Raw genomic sequence first — 16,176 nt, forward strand, 5'->3', positions numbered from 1 at the left:
ATTGTTATCTGTAACTATATTAGAGGGATCAATGTGTTACAACACAGACACACATTCCAGAGTGGAGATGCAACCAGTCTTTTGCCAGCCGACCAATACACTTTCCGTATGTTAAAGAAAGGAATGTTTAAACTTTAAAGATGCTGAAACAATAACGCAAACATACACAGTCGAGTAGAATGCAATCAAGCTTTTGCAACTGGATCCAATGCACTTTCACATGTTAAAGACCTTGTACTAAATTCCTTTTCGAGTCTTCACCCAGGTAATGCATCAGAAGAGTTCTCACAGGAAAAGATTAATTTCATCTAACCATTTTAGTTATAACATGAAATTAATAAGTGCCATGACACATAATTATATCAGAGGTAGCAACAAAACAACAGTAGTACATTAAAGTGATTTTCATGCCAAGTTTATCAGAAATCTTCAGTATGGTGGACATCTTAAAAAAAACTCTTAAGCAAGATCAAATCAATATGACAAACCATATAGCAAAACGATAACCAAATATCAAGACCATTCCTTATTTCAGCTCTAGTTGAGGCATATCAAATATGCTAGCCTATTTCTTAGAGGTTTTGGCATTGCTATTTCCAGCATCTTTTCCTCCAGAGTCTGCCGCTGCCTTCTTTGCAGTCTTTTCCTGAAGTGCCTTAGCGTCTCTGTATTACAAGAAAATCATAGTAGACATTACTAAAACTCTCATTTTGGGAAAAAAAACGAATGACAATTAACTATTTGAGCACTTTAATCTAACTAGAGTTACGCATAATGAATATCCAGAACTACTTGAGGCAAAGACCTTAATGCAGCATTCACGATAACAATAGTGAATCATTTTGGAAAAGAACACAGGACAACATAATTATTTCAGCATTTATGTCTAACTAGAGTAACTCATGCACCACCAATATCCAGAGATACTTGGAGCAAAGACCTTGACGCAACCTTCATGGTGATATTAGTCATTTTACATGAACACTGCTTCAGTAATCCAATCCTTCAAACAACAAATGCACAGAGAATCACAATAATAAAACAACATTAAATTTGCAAAGAAGAGTACCTTTCTCTTCGTTGTTCAGGAGTAAGGCCATCATCCTTGTTCTTCCCTGCCTTAGCAGATCGGGCAGCAGCCCTCTCCCTGTCACGATCTCTCTGATTTCCGCGTTTGGAAGGTTAAGGACACATTCTCTTGAATTTGTTTCCATCCACAACCATAACTATAATATTCTGAAAATAATTCAAATTGCAAAACACTCAATCTACTCTTACTGCTGGAATTCATCATAGAATCCATTGCTGACGACTATTAACAAGGCACTCAAAGGGAGTCCATCCTCGATAAAATCTGAGAACATGGCCCCAGATTTTCTATGTTGGAATTTTTGGATCAAAAGGAGCAAATGGATTTTCCAGGGCCTCTCTTTAGCCCAAATATTTTATAAATCTGTGAATCAGAAGGAACATCAAAGAAACAAGGGAAGCCAAAAACTGGAAAGAGAAAAGATGATTTTAAATCTAGCTGAAAAAGGTAACTAAAAGCGTGAAAGATATAAATGGATATCATGGTTAAAGCAAGTAGAAATGACAGTGGAGCAGACAACATAGAAAACCAAAGACCCCCGAAAATTCCAGCAGTCAAACTTAACTTTTATGCTGCCTCGCACCCTGGTCAGGGTGAGAATTGAAGGATGGGAAGGAATGATAAATGAGAGCCTTTCTTTGTTTACATTGAAAATATCAGGGAGGAGTAAGTCAATTTATTGATATCCAACTGATGACCACAACAGTATGTCAATGGCACTGAAGAAGAGTACATTCAGTAATGAGCCATGTATTGCTTCTATTTCCCTCTTGAAACTATTGAGAATGTGATAGGTGGTATTTCTCTGCCAATGAATAGGGGTCTTTTCAAAATTCATATCCAGTGTTGCAACCCTTTGCTCAGGCACAATCTACGGGGCTTTCCTCTTCTGGTGCTTAGTTGCTTTTTATGAGAATATGGCTGCAACAGATGAAGGTACTAGAGGTCAAGGTCCTGAAGAAGAAATAAAAATAACCAGAGGAGTTGTTGCAGAGGTGGACAGGACAGTCGAGGAAGGCCACAATGTGGGAGTGCAGCCACATCTTCTAAAAAATGCTAAAAAAAATATATAGAGAGAAAAAACAGTGGTAGTGCTGCCATGACACGTATATAAGAGACCGTGATATAATACAAAATAGTAAAATACTCAATAGTCTGCAACACAATACAAAATAGTAAAGGCCTGCTAAAAAGGGATGAGTGCATGAGATGGTAAGGTCTGGCAATGGAGCTAGAGATATAAGGGGCTCCCGAGTCTAATGATTGATGGCCGGAAAGGAAAACTGGGTACAGGCTCGCTGTCAAAGTCTCCTAGGGCCAGAAGTGGATCTCACCATATGACCCTGGGGCGGAGGGGGGTATGTATGGGCAAGGATTCAGGAATACTCCTACCATCCAAGGTTGGAAGGAAGAAACTCTGATTGGGTCTCTGGCCACTCCTATGGGACTGGGAGTCAACTAATAACTTTGTAGTGGCCATGCATTCATCATAGAAGAGGCATGTGAAACATTCATTGATGACTGTTGATAAGGAACTCAAATGGATTCCATAGTAATGACATAACCTGAACAGCATAGCTAATGCCATATAACAAAACTATCAAAAATGCTGATTGAAAGAAAACCAATTCTCAACTTGAAACAAAATCAAATATATGATAGCTGACATTGATCCTAAATTGCAATAACTTCAAAGTTACATAAGACATTCGCATTGAAAAAGGGAGCCTATTACCAAAAATTCTGGATCATGGAGCAATTTTGCTCAAACTATAGTTGGAGCTGCAGTTCACTGATGAAGCCAATGGAGCATTAAACATCCACCAAGATTCCATTCTCATGTCATCTGCCCTACAGCCCCCTCAAAGTGCATGTGCCAAAAACAGATGATGCCAGGTGCAAGTCCAGGGAAATTTTAGCAGAAGGGTTCCACATCCTTGGATGGCATGTATCAGAAACAGATGAGGCAAGTCCTGCGATATTTTGGAAGGAGAGTCACACCTGTTCACTGATGAAGCGAATGGAGCATTAAACATCCACCAAGATTCCATTCTCATGCCGTCTGCCCTACAGCCCCCTCAAAGGGCATGTGCCAAAAACAGATGATGCCAGGTGCAAGTCCCAGGAAATTTTGGCAGAAGAGTTCCACATCCTTGGATGGCATGTGTCAAAAACGGATGAGGCTGGGTGCAAGTCCCAGGATATTTTGGAAGGAGAGTCACACCTCAAACTTGACATTAAAGACAAAGTCAATCCATGTTATACAGTGCAGCTCATAAACCTTGGAATGTGTTTCTTGAAGCTACTTCAGAAGAAAAGGGAAAGAAAATAGAAATGTCAATTGTGCCAACTAGAAAAAATGATTTCTTTGCCTATAACAGCAACACATAGAATACATCTCTAGGGCCATGGATTAGCTACAAGTTGAACACTTGCAACGATAATCAACCAGATTCCAAACCCTGTAAGCATGCTACCCATGATAATGCAGGGAACAAAATCTTACAAATGTCAGTCAGGATATTGTGGTTGACAAAATCTTATGAAACATTGATCATGATAATGCAACAAAACTAATTCCAGTGATAATAAGCACTGCTACTGTGAGAAAAAGGGTGGCTAGAGGCATTTGGATCAAGCAAGTGAAAGCTGTCAAGAGTTAGTGGATTCCCTGAACCCAGTTGGCATCCACACAGCAAAGGTTCCTTCGCATGGAAAACAAAAGAAGTAAACGATCCCTCATAATAGCAGAGAAGCTTGATAAAATTATGGTATGTGATTCCTCTTTGAAAATCCTCTTTAGAACACAAAAGTCATCCAATGTTCCATTTAGATTTGAAAAATTGCAATGCACAAACTTTATGGAGGGTAGAAGACCACTTGAGAAGAGGTTATAAAATGTTCATCCTGGAAATGTTAATGCTACTGTGAGAAAAAGGGTGGCTAGAGGCATTTGGATCAAGCAAGTGAAAGCTGTCAAGAGTTAGTGGATTACCTGAACCCAGTTGACATCCACACAGCAAAGGTTCCTTCGCATGGAAAACAAAAGAAGCAAACAATCCCTCATAATAGCAGAGAAGCTTGATAAATTTATGGTAAGTGATTCCTCTTTGAAAATCCTCTTTAGAACACAAAAGTCATCCAATGTTCCATTTAGATTTGAAAAATTGCAATGCACAAACTTTATAGAGGGTAGAAGACCACTTGAGAAGAGATTATAAAATGTTCATCCTGGAAATGTTAATGCTTGTGAAAAGGGAACTGAAGAATAAGATTAAGGATGATTTTGGTAATATATTCCTCCAAGACGAACTTGAAAAGAAATGGAATAAGAAGAATGTTCAACTCCAACCTGAGACCCGACAGAGTGTCTTGCTGCAGGAAAATGGATGAGCGGAAATGTAAGGAGTAAATTTCGGTGAACAAAAGTCCAAAGTAAACATGAAAAGAAAGGGCCATTAATGGCTTGGAAAATAGCTTGTAAACTGGAGAGTAGCCGGTGCCTTGGTCTAAGGCAATTAAAATGTTTTCAACAGATGAACCATAGAATGAAATACTATATGGGAAACGACGAGTGCCATCAACCTAAGCTAGGAGGCAATTTAATATCATATCTTGCTCCTCAAATAACAGAACAATCCACTCCTTCCACGAGCTGAAATTTCCTGCCCCGTCCAACCTGTCCCCATAACATAGCCTAGTAGCCATCTCTGTCAAACTGACCAACAACTAGCCTTCAACCTGCTGCCCGAGATTGCAGCCCGCTGCCCGTTGCCTGTTCTTTCACATTTTCTATCATTCAATGCTATTACATTGTCACTTTGCATTCAAACATTTTATTTCGGATCGTTTTTCATCATTAAAATTAAAGTTATTAACAATATAACTAAGCAAATTTAAAATTAAAATGACCAAATTAATCTCAAGCATATTTAGCATATTTAAAATGATCATATTAATATTAGATGTATTTACATATTATTGATCAAATTAATCATATCTTCGATAGATTTTCCTTAGCCGCACACCACTGAAACCAGCCTAGATCCATCTTAACTCTAGATCTATCAAGCGCTAAGAGGAATTAAATCTCTCTAGATGCAAACCTTTCCTCAAATTTTACACTCAAAAAAGAGGTTTGCACACCTTTTCTCAAATTTTACACTCAAAAAAGAGGTTTGCACACCTTTTCTCAAATTTTACACTCAAAAAAGAGGTTTGCACGTCGAAAGATTTGATCTCTCTCAGCACTTGATAGATCCAGAGTTAAGATGGATCTAGGCTTCCTAGACTCCATTAGAGACCATGTTATACCCCATCTAACGGGGAAGATGTATGACTGAGATGTGGGCATCCTTAACCAAGTTGTACCAGAGTTCAAACCAAAATAGAAAGATGGTGTTGAAAGAGAGACTGAGAAATGCCAAGATGCCTGAAACTAACACAGTTGCATCCTACCTAACCAGGATCACTCAGATTAGAGATGATTTGGCAACCATAGGGGAAACTATTGACAGTGAAGAGTTGGTGAGGTCACCCTTGAGTGGCTTTCCTCCAAAGTGGGATGCCTTTGTTGATGGATAATCACACAAGAAAATCTGCCTAGTTAGAATAGATTGTGGGATGATTATGTACAGGAAGAGACAAGGAGATGTTCCAAAACTGCAAACCAACATGATGGTAAAGATGAAGAGGAGAATTTTGCTCTTGCTGAAAAGGGCAAAGATAAAGTAAAGGGAAGTGTGGAACCTACTTCTATGAAGAACATGAGCAAAGTGAAGTGCTCCGCATGTCACAAGACTGGTCACTATGCGAGACAATGTCCATACAAAATGGAGGAGGATTAGGTGGCTGCATCAACATCAGCTGAGATTGATGACTTTACAGAGAAATTCGAGAAGGAATTTTCTCTAATTGCATGTGTTTCTGACAATAGTATTGTTGTGTATGAGGACAGTGAGTTATGGCTAGTGAACAGTGGAGCATCCAATCACATGACAGGGATGAGGTCAGTGTTCCACAGTGTTTCAGAGACAAACTCATACAACCATGTGAGTTGTGGAGATAACACAATGCATGCAATCTAGCACCACGCATGCAATGAAGGGGTTGGATGTGTCAAATTCCAACTAGAGAAGGGAGAATTTCTAGAGGTGACAGGAATGTTGTTTATTCCAAGGTTGATGGTACTCAACCTTGGAGGATGTTGGATATAAAATTTTGTTGTAAGATAGACAAGAACTTCTATATTCAGAGTGAGCGACCTTGGATGCAATTGTAGTGCTTGGCATCAAACAAGGCCAGTCATACAAGTTGCTCAGACAACCTATATATCTAGGGGATCTAGGACAATGGATAAAATATCAGTGTCAGTTGCTGAGAGGAAGCACGTGACGAGGAAGAGTGATTCTTCAAGCACAGGGGCCTTAGTTGGTATGATATGTGATATTGATGGATGCTAAGGAGCACTTCTCAAGTCAAGTTTCAGATCAAGTGGCAAGGCAGGCTTTAGTGTCAGAGGTAGCAGCTACAAACACTGAGATGGGCTTGAAGACAAATTCAGGTGAAGCAGGTTCTTCCAAAAGTACCTCCCTCACTAAGAGGGAGTGTTGAGCTTTGTAGCTTAGAAGGTACTTCTAGTCTTGTGTCTTAACTAAAAGGACTTTAATTTGCCGTGTTAGGAGCTCGCATGCATGTTGATGTGTTGCGTGTGACATGCGTGAGATGTGCATGTAAGGCAAGATAAATTTATGACTTGTACTTGAGTTAAAGTAGAGAAAGCTAAATATAGGATAGTTAACTAAAGTAACGTCACTTATCTTTGGTTAACTTGATGAATTAATTTTGTCCGTCAATCTTAGTTTAGGAAAGTTACAAATTGAACCTAAAGCGAGGTGCTAAGACACAATAGGAGCACAAGATTAAGAGAGGCTTCTCAATGAGCATGAGTTGGGTCTTAGAGTGCAATGAGGCTAGTGATCAATATTGTATTTTCCTTGTTGGGCCATTATCCCTGGTACAAGATCCCAAGTAAGTTTCTTAATTAATTTATTATTTAAGAACTGTTGATTGAGCATAAATCTGTTTATGTTTGTGATTCAGATTTGAGTCATTATTTTTGCTTCCGCTATATTTTTGTATTAGGAATTGTTGGGAACCGAATACCAAGTGTTGGGTTCGAAAAATATAACACCATGCACATACCATGGCCACTTGTCTAAAATAGCAAACTTCCAAAGAAATGCATTTTAACATGATATAACCTTATAAACAAAAAGAATTTTGAGGGCCCTCATGCTTAGTCTCCTACCAAGGGGCAAAAGAAAATAGAAATCACTTCCTCCTAAACTGCCCCATGACACATTATTGTCATTACAGAGAAGACAATGAGGGTAGCTTAACAATAGAGAAGAGATCCTAAGATTAGAAAAAGAGTAACCATAGATCAAAAGGAATCAATTCAGCCCCAGGTTTTGAATGTTGGAACTTGATAAATCTTAAGACTTAACTTTATGTTATGTACATTGGGGCTCTAATAGGGCATCTGAGGGTGTGTGTCTCCATGAGGGCACACCTCTCTAGGCATTAATACCTAAGCATAACTAAATAAATAAATGCACGTTTTGTTTATTATTCTTTCATGAATGATTATTGCGAGAGGAATGAAGGGTAAACATTTTGTTCAGGGTTTCTTACTTTTTGTCTTATTTCCATATGGGGCTTATTATCAGGATTTTTGTTTTGAAATTTTCTTATTTCTGAACATAGGGCTAGCTTAACCTTGTCAAGCTCAAGAAAATTTGAGACTTGGCCCCAAGTTTTGCATGTTGGAGCATATGAATCAAAAGAAACAAATGAATTTTCCAGGGCCCGTGTCACAAGGTTCACCGTACTTAAAAGTTCAAGCTCAAAATTCAGCAAACATTAAAAAAAAATGAGATTCGGTGAACCTCATGGTCATTGACCGAGTTCACAACTCCCTTGAGTATGTGAGTCGCTCCATAGTGGTGGGAACTCTTGCTTTGAAAAGTTGGCCAATTTCGATGAGCATGACAAATAGTCTAAGCTGCCATTTTGGCAAGCATCTTTGATGAAAACACAATTTAACTTAGAGTGTAATATGGTAATACATAAAGAATGTGAGTTCTTATTGACTTGATCTCAGAAGGTCATACATAACCTTGTGTCACAACTCAAGCTCATAATCTAACCTTGTCATCTCCAAGATCTTGAAAACATTTTGGATATTTATTAGTGCAAATTTCTTACTATTTTATGTTATTTTATTTTATTTTATTATTATTATTATTATTATATAAACACAATGGCAAGCCTTATCAAAAATTCAATAAAAAATTCAAAATTTGAACCAAACCGACAAACCTAATAGGAAGCCTTATCAAAAATTCAATAAAAATTTCAAAATTTGAACCAAAGCAAATCATTGCCAAACCTCAACCATGACTTAGTCTACGGATCAAAATTTAGATGGGGCCATAAATCAAAAGGACCATCGAAAAAACAATAGTAGGCAACAAAATGGGTAAAGGAAGAACTAATTTCAAAGATAGAATAAGCTAAAATCACGGGAGATAGAGAAGGATAATCATGGTTAAAGCAATTATAACTGGGGAAGAAGACAACCCAAAGAACCCAAGAAATTCCAAAAGTTACTATAAGTTTTGATGGTGCTTTGGGTGAGAAGCCGGGACAGGGCAGGAATCAAAGGAATTATAAAGTATGATAAATAAGAGCCTCTCTTTGTTTACACTGAAATGATTTGGGAGGCAACTAATAAACTTGTAGAGGCCATGATAGCTCAGGAAGGACTGAAAGAAGAAATTGAACTGGTTTTAGGAGGTCATCCTTGAAGGTTACTCAAAAATTATTATCGAAGCAATTAAAAAAAGACCCCAACAAAGGAGCAGGAAGCTGGATATTGGAGGAAATAATAGAAGATCTATTGTTTCGTATAAGTTTTTTTGTTTACGTGGGTCACTGCCCATCATGGAAGAAAAATGCTAGCAAATATGGCCACAAATGCCCAGTGCACAACTACTGCCATGTGTGTTTGAGGTACATTGAATGAAGATGAAGTACAACGGGCAATAGAAACTTGAAAGCCTAAAAGAGTACATCATAAAGGATTATATGCCAAAGAGAAGGATGTATTGCCAGTATTAATGTTGTCATCTACCAGACGCAACAAAGATATGGAAGAAGAGCTAAAAGACTTTCTTAATGGAGAAGTTCAAGAAGATGTAGATGGGTAAAGCAAAATCAAAAGAGAGTGGACCAACGCTCCAATAGCGTATACAAGCAATGCAGAATCAATTAAAAGCACAGAACATCATGCTGGAATCGATCCTTCAAAGGATGGATCTCAAAAAACCCCAAATGATGACAGTCACACTGGAAATGGGGCAGAATGACCAGTGCATAAAAGTAGAATCAGCCGCTGCAACTCCGCTATGACGAAGCCAACAGAGATAAGCATGAAAGAAAGTTTATTCGTTTTTTTAAATATAAAAATTCTAGGCCACAAAATCTTTATATTATTTAAAATATGTTATACGAATCAGTGATATCGATTTGTATTTTGACATTCAGATCCCAATCCACAACTACTATTTAAAATGATAGTTTTGAAGTTGTAGAAGGGGCCAGAAATTCAAGTCATAGGGCTCAAGAAAAATCATGAGATATAGACAAACACACTGCTGAATATGGCCGTATCCCTATATATGTTTTGTTAATAGAATATCCGCATTTACTTACCAAAATTAAAGATAATGCTGCAATGCTATTGTGGTGGGTTCTTGAGGTCAGATTGAAGTCCTGGGTGAATCTGATGGAATAGATACACCTTAGTCCCTGCGGCGTAGCAAAAGATATAATATTTGCAATTCAAAGAAATTTTCAAACAAGAGAAAAACCAAAATCTCATAGAATACAAAATATTTTACAACCATATGCTGCAGCAACTACTCTTTAAAGATAACTTCACCAATTTGGCCAACGAGGTAACCGAAACCCTAGATCACACCACAACATTGTCAAACACATTCTGATGTGATCCAATAGATCAAAATGATCTCAATTCACAATAAAGGAAGAGAGAGGAAAATAGATTTCACCATTTTGCAGCACTAAGTTCTGCGAGAGGGAAGAGAAGGGTCATGTAGCCTACAACTGCTCTGTTACACGAAAAATTAAAGCCAAATAGCTTATATACCAGAAGAAAGGATATGAGTCATGGTGAAAAACCGAGCTTGAAATACGACTTCTGAATCCCTTCGTCACTAGCCCAGAAGGGCTTCAACGGCTACATCACCCATACAAATTCCCCATATCAACCAACGGAAAAAAAACTTTATAAACAATGATTTTATCTAAACTTAAAAATACAAAACTGCACAACAAACTCCATTAAAACAGTTTTAAACTCTTATATGGACCAAATTCCTCAGACCCCAAACCCCTTAAACAATAGCCTATGCCCGTTTGTTCAATAGATCCATTAGATATGAAAAACAAAACTTTTGAAATGGACTTAAAATTCATAAAGAACATGAAAATCTCCCAAATTTTACATACCCACAAACAACTTCAGCCCTCTGAGCAAACGCACAGATGGCAAGGCCCAACACAGGGCAGATTTAAACAGAAAATGCTCAAAAGAACGTCAAAATTGTGAAAGGGGATGAAAACTAACCTGCCCACACAGACAGAGCTCCCTCGGGAAACTTCCACAACCAACCAACGGAGGAGTCCGACAATTATATAAAGGGTTAGGAGCGTGACCGTCACCGCGACCGCGACCGCGACCGCAAACGAGAGTTAAAGCATACACAAACTTTTTAAACCGCTAACGGTTGTTGACTTTATATAAAGCTGAGTATATTTGTTTTTTATTTGTTACTTTTTTGTCTGGAAAGAGAGAAGTTAGATGAGTATATTTGTTTTTTATCTGTTTGTTATTTTTTAGCCGTTGAGTTATGGATTCTCTGCCCTGTCTATTTAATGTGCTAAATCAGATCTGCTCATTCAACTTGTCCTGATGATGAACCGCACTGGAAGGTTCGAAACGCGTCGACTTAAGTTTTTCTATGTGATTTTCGCCGAAAATTCTTCATAAAAATTGATATGGATCACAGAAGTCTCAGTTCAATAATGGAAAGTGAGAAGTAAGTTTTTCACTATGCCATAAGGTTTAGGTTTAATTTATGAGGACTTTCTTGAACCCATAAGTCATTTTGAAATAGTGGGGGAGAGGTTGAACAATAAAGTAATTTTTAGGTTTATGGAAAAATATATATATTTTAATATTTAAGACGTTAGAGATAATTTATGGTACAGATTATTTTTTTATTTATTTAATGTATTCAATTTTTTTATGTGAAGCTTTACAATAAATGCTCTCAATTTCTCCACAATCTCTTCGCTAAATAGATTATCATATATGCATATTATGTTTTTAACATGAAAAATAATTATAAATGACTTAATAATGATACAATTTTTTTATTTTTATTTTAAGAAATAATCAATTGTCCAGGTCTTCTTCTAATTTAATTAAAAATAATAATAAAAAAAATAAAATGATTCCATCATCACCCAACATGTGTAAAGCATGTTATATTGGGATGTAATATTTATAGTTGGATGTTTAGGGCAAACTCAAGTACTAAACCTGGTTTGTAAAGCATGTGATATTAGGATGTAATATCTATAGTTGGATGTTTAGGGCAAACTCAAGTACTAAAACAACCTGGTTTTAGTGTGGTTCTTTAAACTTTTATATGATATTAAAAGGTTAAACGTGTTATTTTTTTTATTTGTTTTGGATTTTATACTCAAAAGAGCTTAATTTTATATTATTAAAAATATTATTTTAATAAGAAAAATTCACATTTAAATTTTACAAAATAATATTTATAATTTATTAATTTAAAATTATTGGTATTCCGATAATATTTATAATTTATTAATTCAAAATTATTGGTATTTCGATTTTAAATAAAATTAATAATTTTCTTTCTTATTATAAATGGTTAGAAAAAATTTAATTTAAATTCATAAAACATTTAGATTAAGCAAAGTCTTTTGGTAGAAATCACATAAGAAAAATTCTTGGCCTAGGCGTTTCGAACCAACAAGTGTGGTTCATCATCAGGACCAAATTGTAATAATGTAATTAATTAATTATTTAAATTTTCATATTAAAAATTTATTTACAATTATGAGAAGTTGTATATTTAATAGCTTTGAGGGTTAGCTTAATTGGCCGAGTTCTTGTTGCTAAAGCACTTTGTTATTGGGAGGTCACGGAGTCAATCCTCCTCGATGCTTTCGGGGTTAGGTTTTGATAATGAACTGGTAGGATGTAATCATTACTTCGGGTGGAAATGCCCAGATATTATTGTGGACATGAAGTCATTGATCTCTGGTGGTAGGATGTGATTACTTCGGGGGTGGAAATGCCCAGATATTATCGTGGACAGGAAGTCATTGATCTTTGGTGGCATGATGTGATTACTTCAGGGGTGGAAATGCCCATATATTATCATGGACATGAAGTCATTGATCTCCGATGGTAGGATGTGATTACTTTGGGGGTGGAAATGCCTAGATATTATCGTGGACATGAAGTCATTGATCTCCTGTGGCAAGATGTGATTACTTCGGGTGGAAATGCCCAAATATTATTGTGGACATGAAGTCATTGATCTCTGGTGCCAGGATGTGATTACTTCGAGTGGAAATGCCTAGATATTATTGTGGACATGAAGTCATTGATCTCCAGTGTCAGGATGTGATTACTTCGGGTGGAAATGCCTAGATATTATTGTGGACATGAAGTCGTTGAGGATGTGATTACTTCGGGTGGAAATGCCTAGATATTATTGTGGACATGAAGTCGTTGATCTTCGGTGTTCGTAAAGCACAATGGAGACAAAATTAATAATATATATATATATATATTAGAAACCATTAACGTTAATGATTAATGATTACTTTTCATAATATGGATCAAAGAAGCCTAAATTCAATTATTAATAATTAAGTTTTTTTTCTATTCTTAAAATATGTATGCTTGTTTTTACTATTCATCTCAGATATTTTGGGGAATTGAGTTTGAATTTATTTAAGAGGATTTCATCATAATAAAACCTTCAACATTTGACAATATTGATTTTACATTGGATTATAGAATAATAAATAAAGAATATATATTTTGTTAAAACTGTTCTTTTCCACCCACACTGGGTGTCCTCTCTTAATAGCACGCATGGCCACGTAAATTGCTTGTTGTTCATCTCCTCAAGTGCATAAATGTTATTCACACCTACCATTCTGATGATGACCAAAGACATGCATTCAATAATTTGGATTGCCTTCTTCTTAGGTTAGTTTGTGTCAAAGTCATGGATGTCCCCTCTACTCGGGCGCATAATTGTTCCATAGCTCCTTTGTGCAGGGCCTCAACGATGGTGATTGCTACAGGAGGCCACTATTGAGTTTATTATTAGTTGTTCTCTAGTGAGTTTTCCCATTAAAAAGTAGTTTCCTCTCTCATTTGTGATTTGGATCTCTTTTTTTTTTTTGTCTCTCCCTTTATCCTTATTTCTATGAGGGAAATTCTAGTGAGGTTCCCTCCTCGAACTTCTTCAATCTGTGTTCCACTCTCTCCTAGACTCTTGACTCTTTTCTTGTGCTTTGGTCGACTCCTTCCTCATTCATCAACAAACTCTGTTATCATCTCTTTGCAACTGGCTCTTTTCAACTCTTGTCTTCCCCTTTGTCTTCATACCTATCTCCCCCTTTCCTCTGCCCTTTGATCCTCTTCTCCTCGACACCATGCCAAGGTCCATTCCATCCTCAAGCTATCAAGGCCATCCTCACAAAAGATATCAAGCTTGCTCTCGAGCTCAAGTGAGCGTTGAGGTGTCTATAGTTGCATTATGAGAGAACATTACCCAATTTGTTTGTTAGGAAATTCATATCATTGAACGAGAAGCTCAGGTGAAGCATCACTTCATCCCATATGTTGATGTGGAGGAGGAGGTAGGACATTGGAATCCTATTACAAGGAACATCGACACTAAATGAATTGGATACCTCCCAACTATCAACTTGTATTAGCATATTCAAACTATAGTGGGAAATGTTTTAGTGAAGAGGTTTGAAGCACTATAAGAGATCCTTCTTTGCATTAATGGCCTACAACTTTAGCTCAAAAAATTGAACACCAAAGTATCTCTAATGTCGAAGAAATTGGTTGGTCTAGAGTTCTCTAGCTCTAAGGAGGACATAGATGATCCTGACCCCATACAAATGGATTCCCCCACCATTTGAATGTTCAGTGTTTTAGATTTCATTTTCTTTTTTATGAATATTAATTATGTCATCCATGAGAGTAATAGGCTTAATAGCTACAGTAATCCCATAGATTTTATTAGACTTTTCATTTGTGTTAGATAAAAGTAATACTGAGAGGGGGGATGAATCAGTATTACTGAAATAAAAAAATTATTTCTGCAATTAAAACTTATTCATAAATTCACTTCAGAAAGATATAACAAGATCATGCACATGAAAAACACAAACAATCATCACATGTAGACACTTGGATTTTAGGTGGAAAAACCCCCCTCCAGGGCAAAAAACCACCAAATTATTTGTTGCTTCTTCTTATTATCTATTGCTTCAAAATATTCTCATTTACATTACATCAGCTAGCCACCACTAGCAATGGAGCACCCACCCCTTGACTGAAATGAGAAATGTTGGCCACAACCAACTTGGAGCACCCACTCCTACAATAGACAATCAACATGCACTTAGCTTGAAGCCCCCACTCCAAGTACAAACAATTTTTGCAACAAGATAATATGATTCAAAACTGAAAAGATTGTTGCAAAAATAATATTAGCAACAAATAAGCACACCCGTGCAGCCAAAATCACACACTCCACATGAGAGAACAAATCTCTCCACGCACACTCTCCAAACTGATCTTCAATCTCTGCACACAACTCAGAAACGCTACTGAAGAATAATTTCTTAAGCACATATTGTAATACTGAAGCTCTGAAATCGCTGTTATAATCATTGGTTTGTGCACTTTCTCTACATGCACATTCACTCACTCACATTGCTAGAGAACCAACCAAATGAGAAACCTTTCTCCACATATTTGTAATATATGAGATCAATTAATTCTTTAAGTGATGGAGCTCACCCAAAACCTGTTCACATGCTTTAGATTTGATTGAGCTAGAATTTTTTACCAAATCAAGCCACTCATTCCACTAACCTTTTGATAATTTCAACTTTGATCACCTTCTAGAGGCCCCACGACTTGTCTTGACCATTTTATGGAAAATTCTGACAATAGACTTCACCAAAAACAAATTAATTCCAAATGAACACGAGAAATATGAAGAAAAAATTGTGAATTCTTTCAGTTACATGCACAGGCCTACAAAAACTTGAATGGAGCCTCTAGGCGCTCACATGGGCCTGTCTCCAAGCGACTGGAGCTTTTCAGTCGCTCTCATGAGCCTCCATCCACATGATTGGGGCAGACCATAGGATAAAACAAGATTTCTTGCCCTCAAACTTGCAACAAAGCTTCAGGGGTTGATATGACCTGTAAACCATCCTTCCAAACCCAACTTGACATCAGGAACCCAATTGCTTAACTTCAACAAGACTCCACACACATCAACAACTAGAACTCTAGCACAAATGTAACTCAGCTTCAGATGAGGCCTTAATACCTCATCACGCCTCTCCTACAGACCTTCTAAGATAATGACAACATTTTACATCAGCATGACAGCGCTCAACAAGTATACAATAGACTTAAGATGATACATAGGGACTCAAGAGTACATGACTTCAACGGGTGACATCAATGGAAACACAAATATGCCAACAAACTCCCCCTTTGCCAATGATGTCAACACCTGTAACTTCTAAAAATAAATATGACATTTACATACAAAAATCTAAAGTTGAGCACATACACAACTCACTCACTCTCCCCCTTTGACATCAATGGCAAGGGGTTTTACATG

The 16,176-nt window shown here is 36.9% G+C and overlaps 1 protein-coding gene across 2 annotated transcripts; it reads right to left on the reverse strand.

The window, feature by feature from the left end:
* Nucleotides 1-329: 329 nt before the first annotated feature.
* Nucleotides 330-10,921, reverse strand: LOC149224603 (uncharacterized). 2 transcript variants are annotated; one of them, XM_089386179.1, is made up of 4 exons: nt 10,806-10,921; nt 10,341-10,415; nt 1,070-1,172; nt 330-665 (listed from the first exon to the last, which is right to left on the reverse strand). In XM_089386179.1, exons 2-4 carry the CDS (start codon nt 10,345-10,347, stop codon nt 566-568), a joined length of 210 nt encoding a protein of 69 aa, XP_089242305.1. In that variant the 5' UTR covers nt 10,348-10,415; nt 10,806-10,921; the 3' UTR covers nt 330-565. The 2 variants fall into 2 exon arrangements, with proteins under 2 accessions (XP_089242305.1, XP_089242306.1); XM_089386180.1 differs by having other exon boundaries at nt 10,688-10,828.
* Nucleotides 10,922-16,176: the final 5,255 nt, after the last annotated feature.

Source organism: Pinus tabuliformis, chromosome Q (assembly GCF_031772625.1).
Source record: "Pinus tabuliformis cultivar Carrire ecotype Pingquan chromosome Q, CPIR1, whole genome shotgun sequence".
Classification (NCBI taxonomy): domain Eukaryota; kingdom Viridiplantae; phylum Streptophyta; class Pinopsida; order Pinales; family Pinaceae; genus Pinus; species Pinus tabuliformis.

Bases quoted from the DNA above. Each gene is read 5' to 3' on its own strand.
- LOC149224603 (XM_089386179.1), bottom strand. The intron at 666-1,069 runs GTACTCTTCTTT...CTTGTAATACAG, and splicing joins CCTGAACAACGAAGAGAAAG to AGACGCTAAGGCACTTCAGG.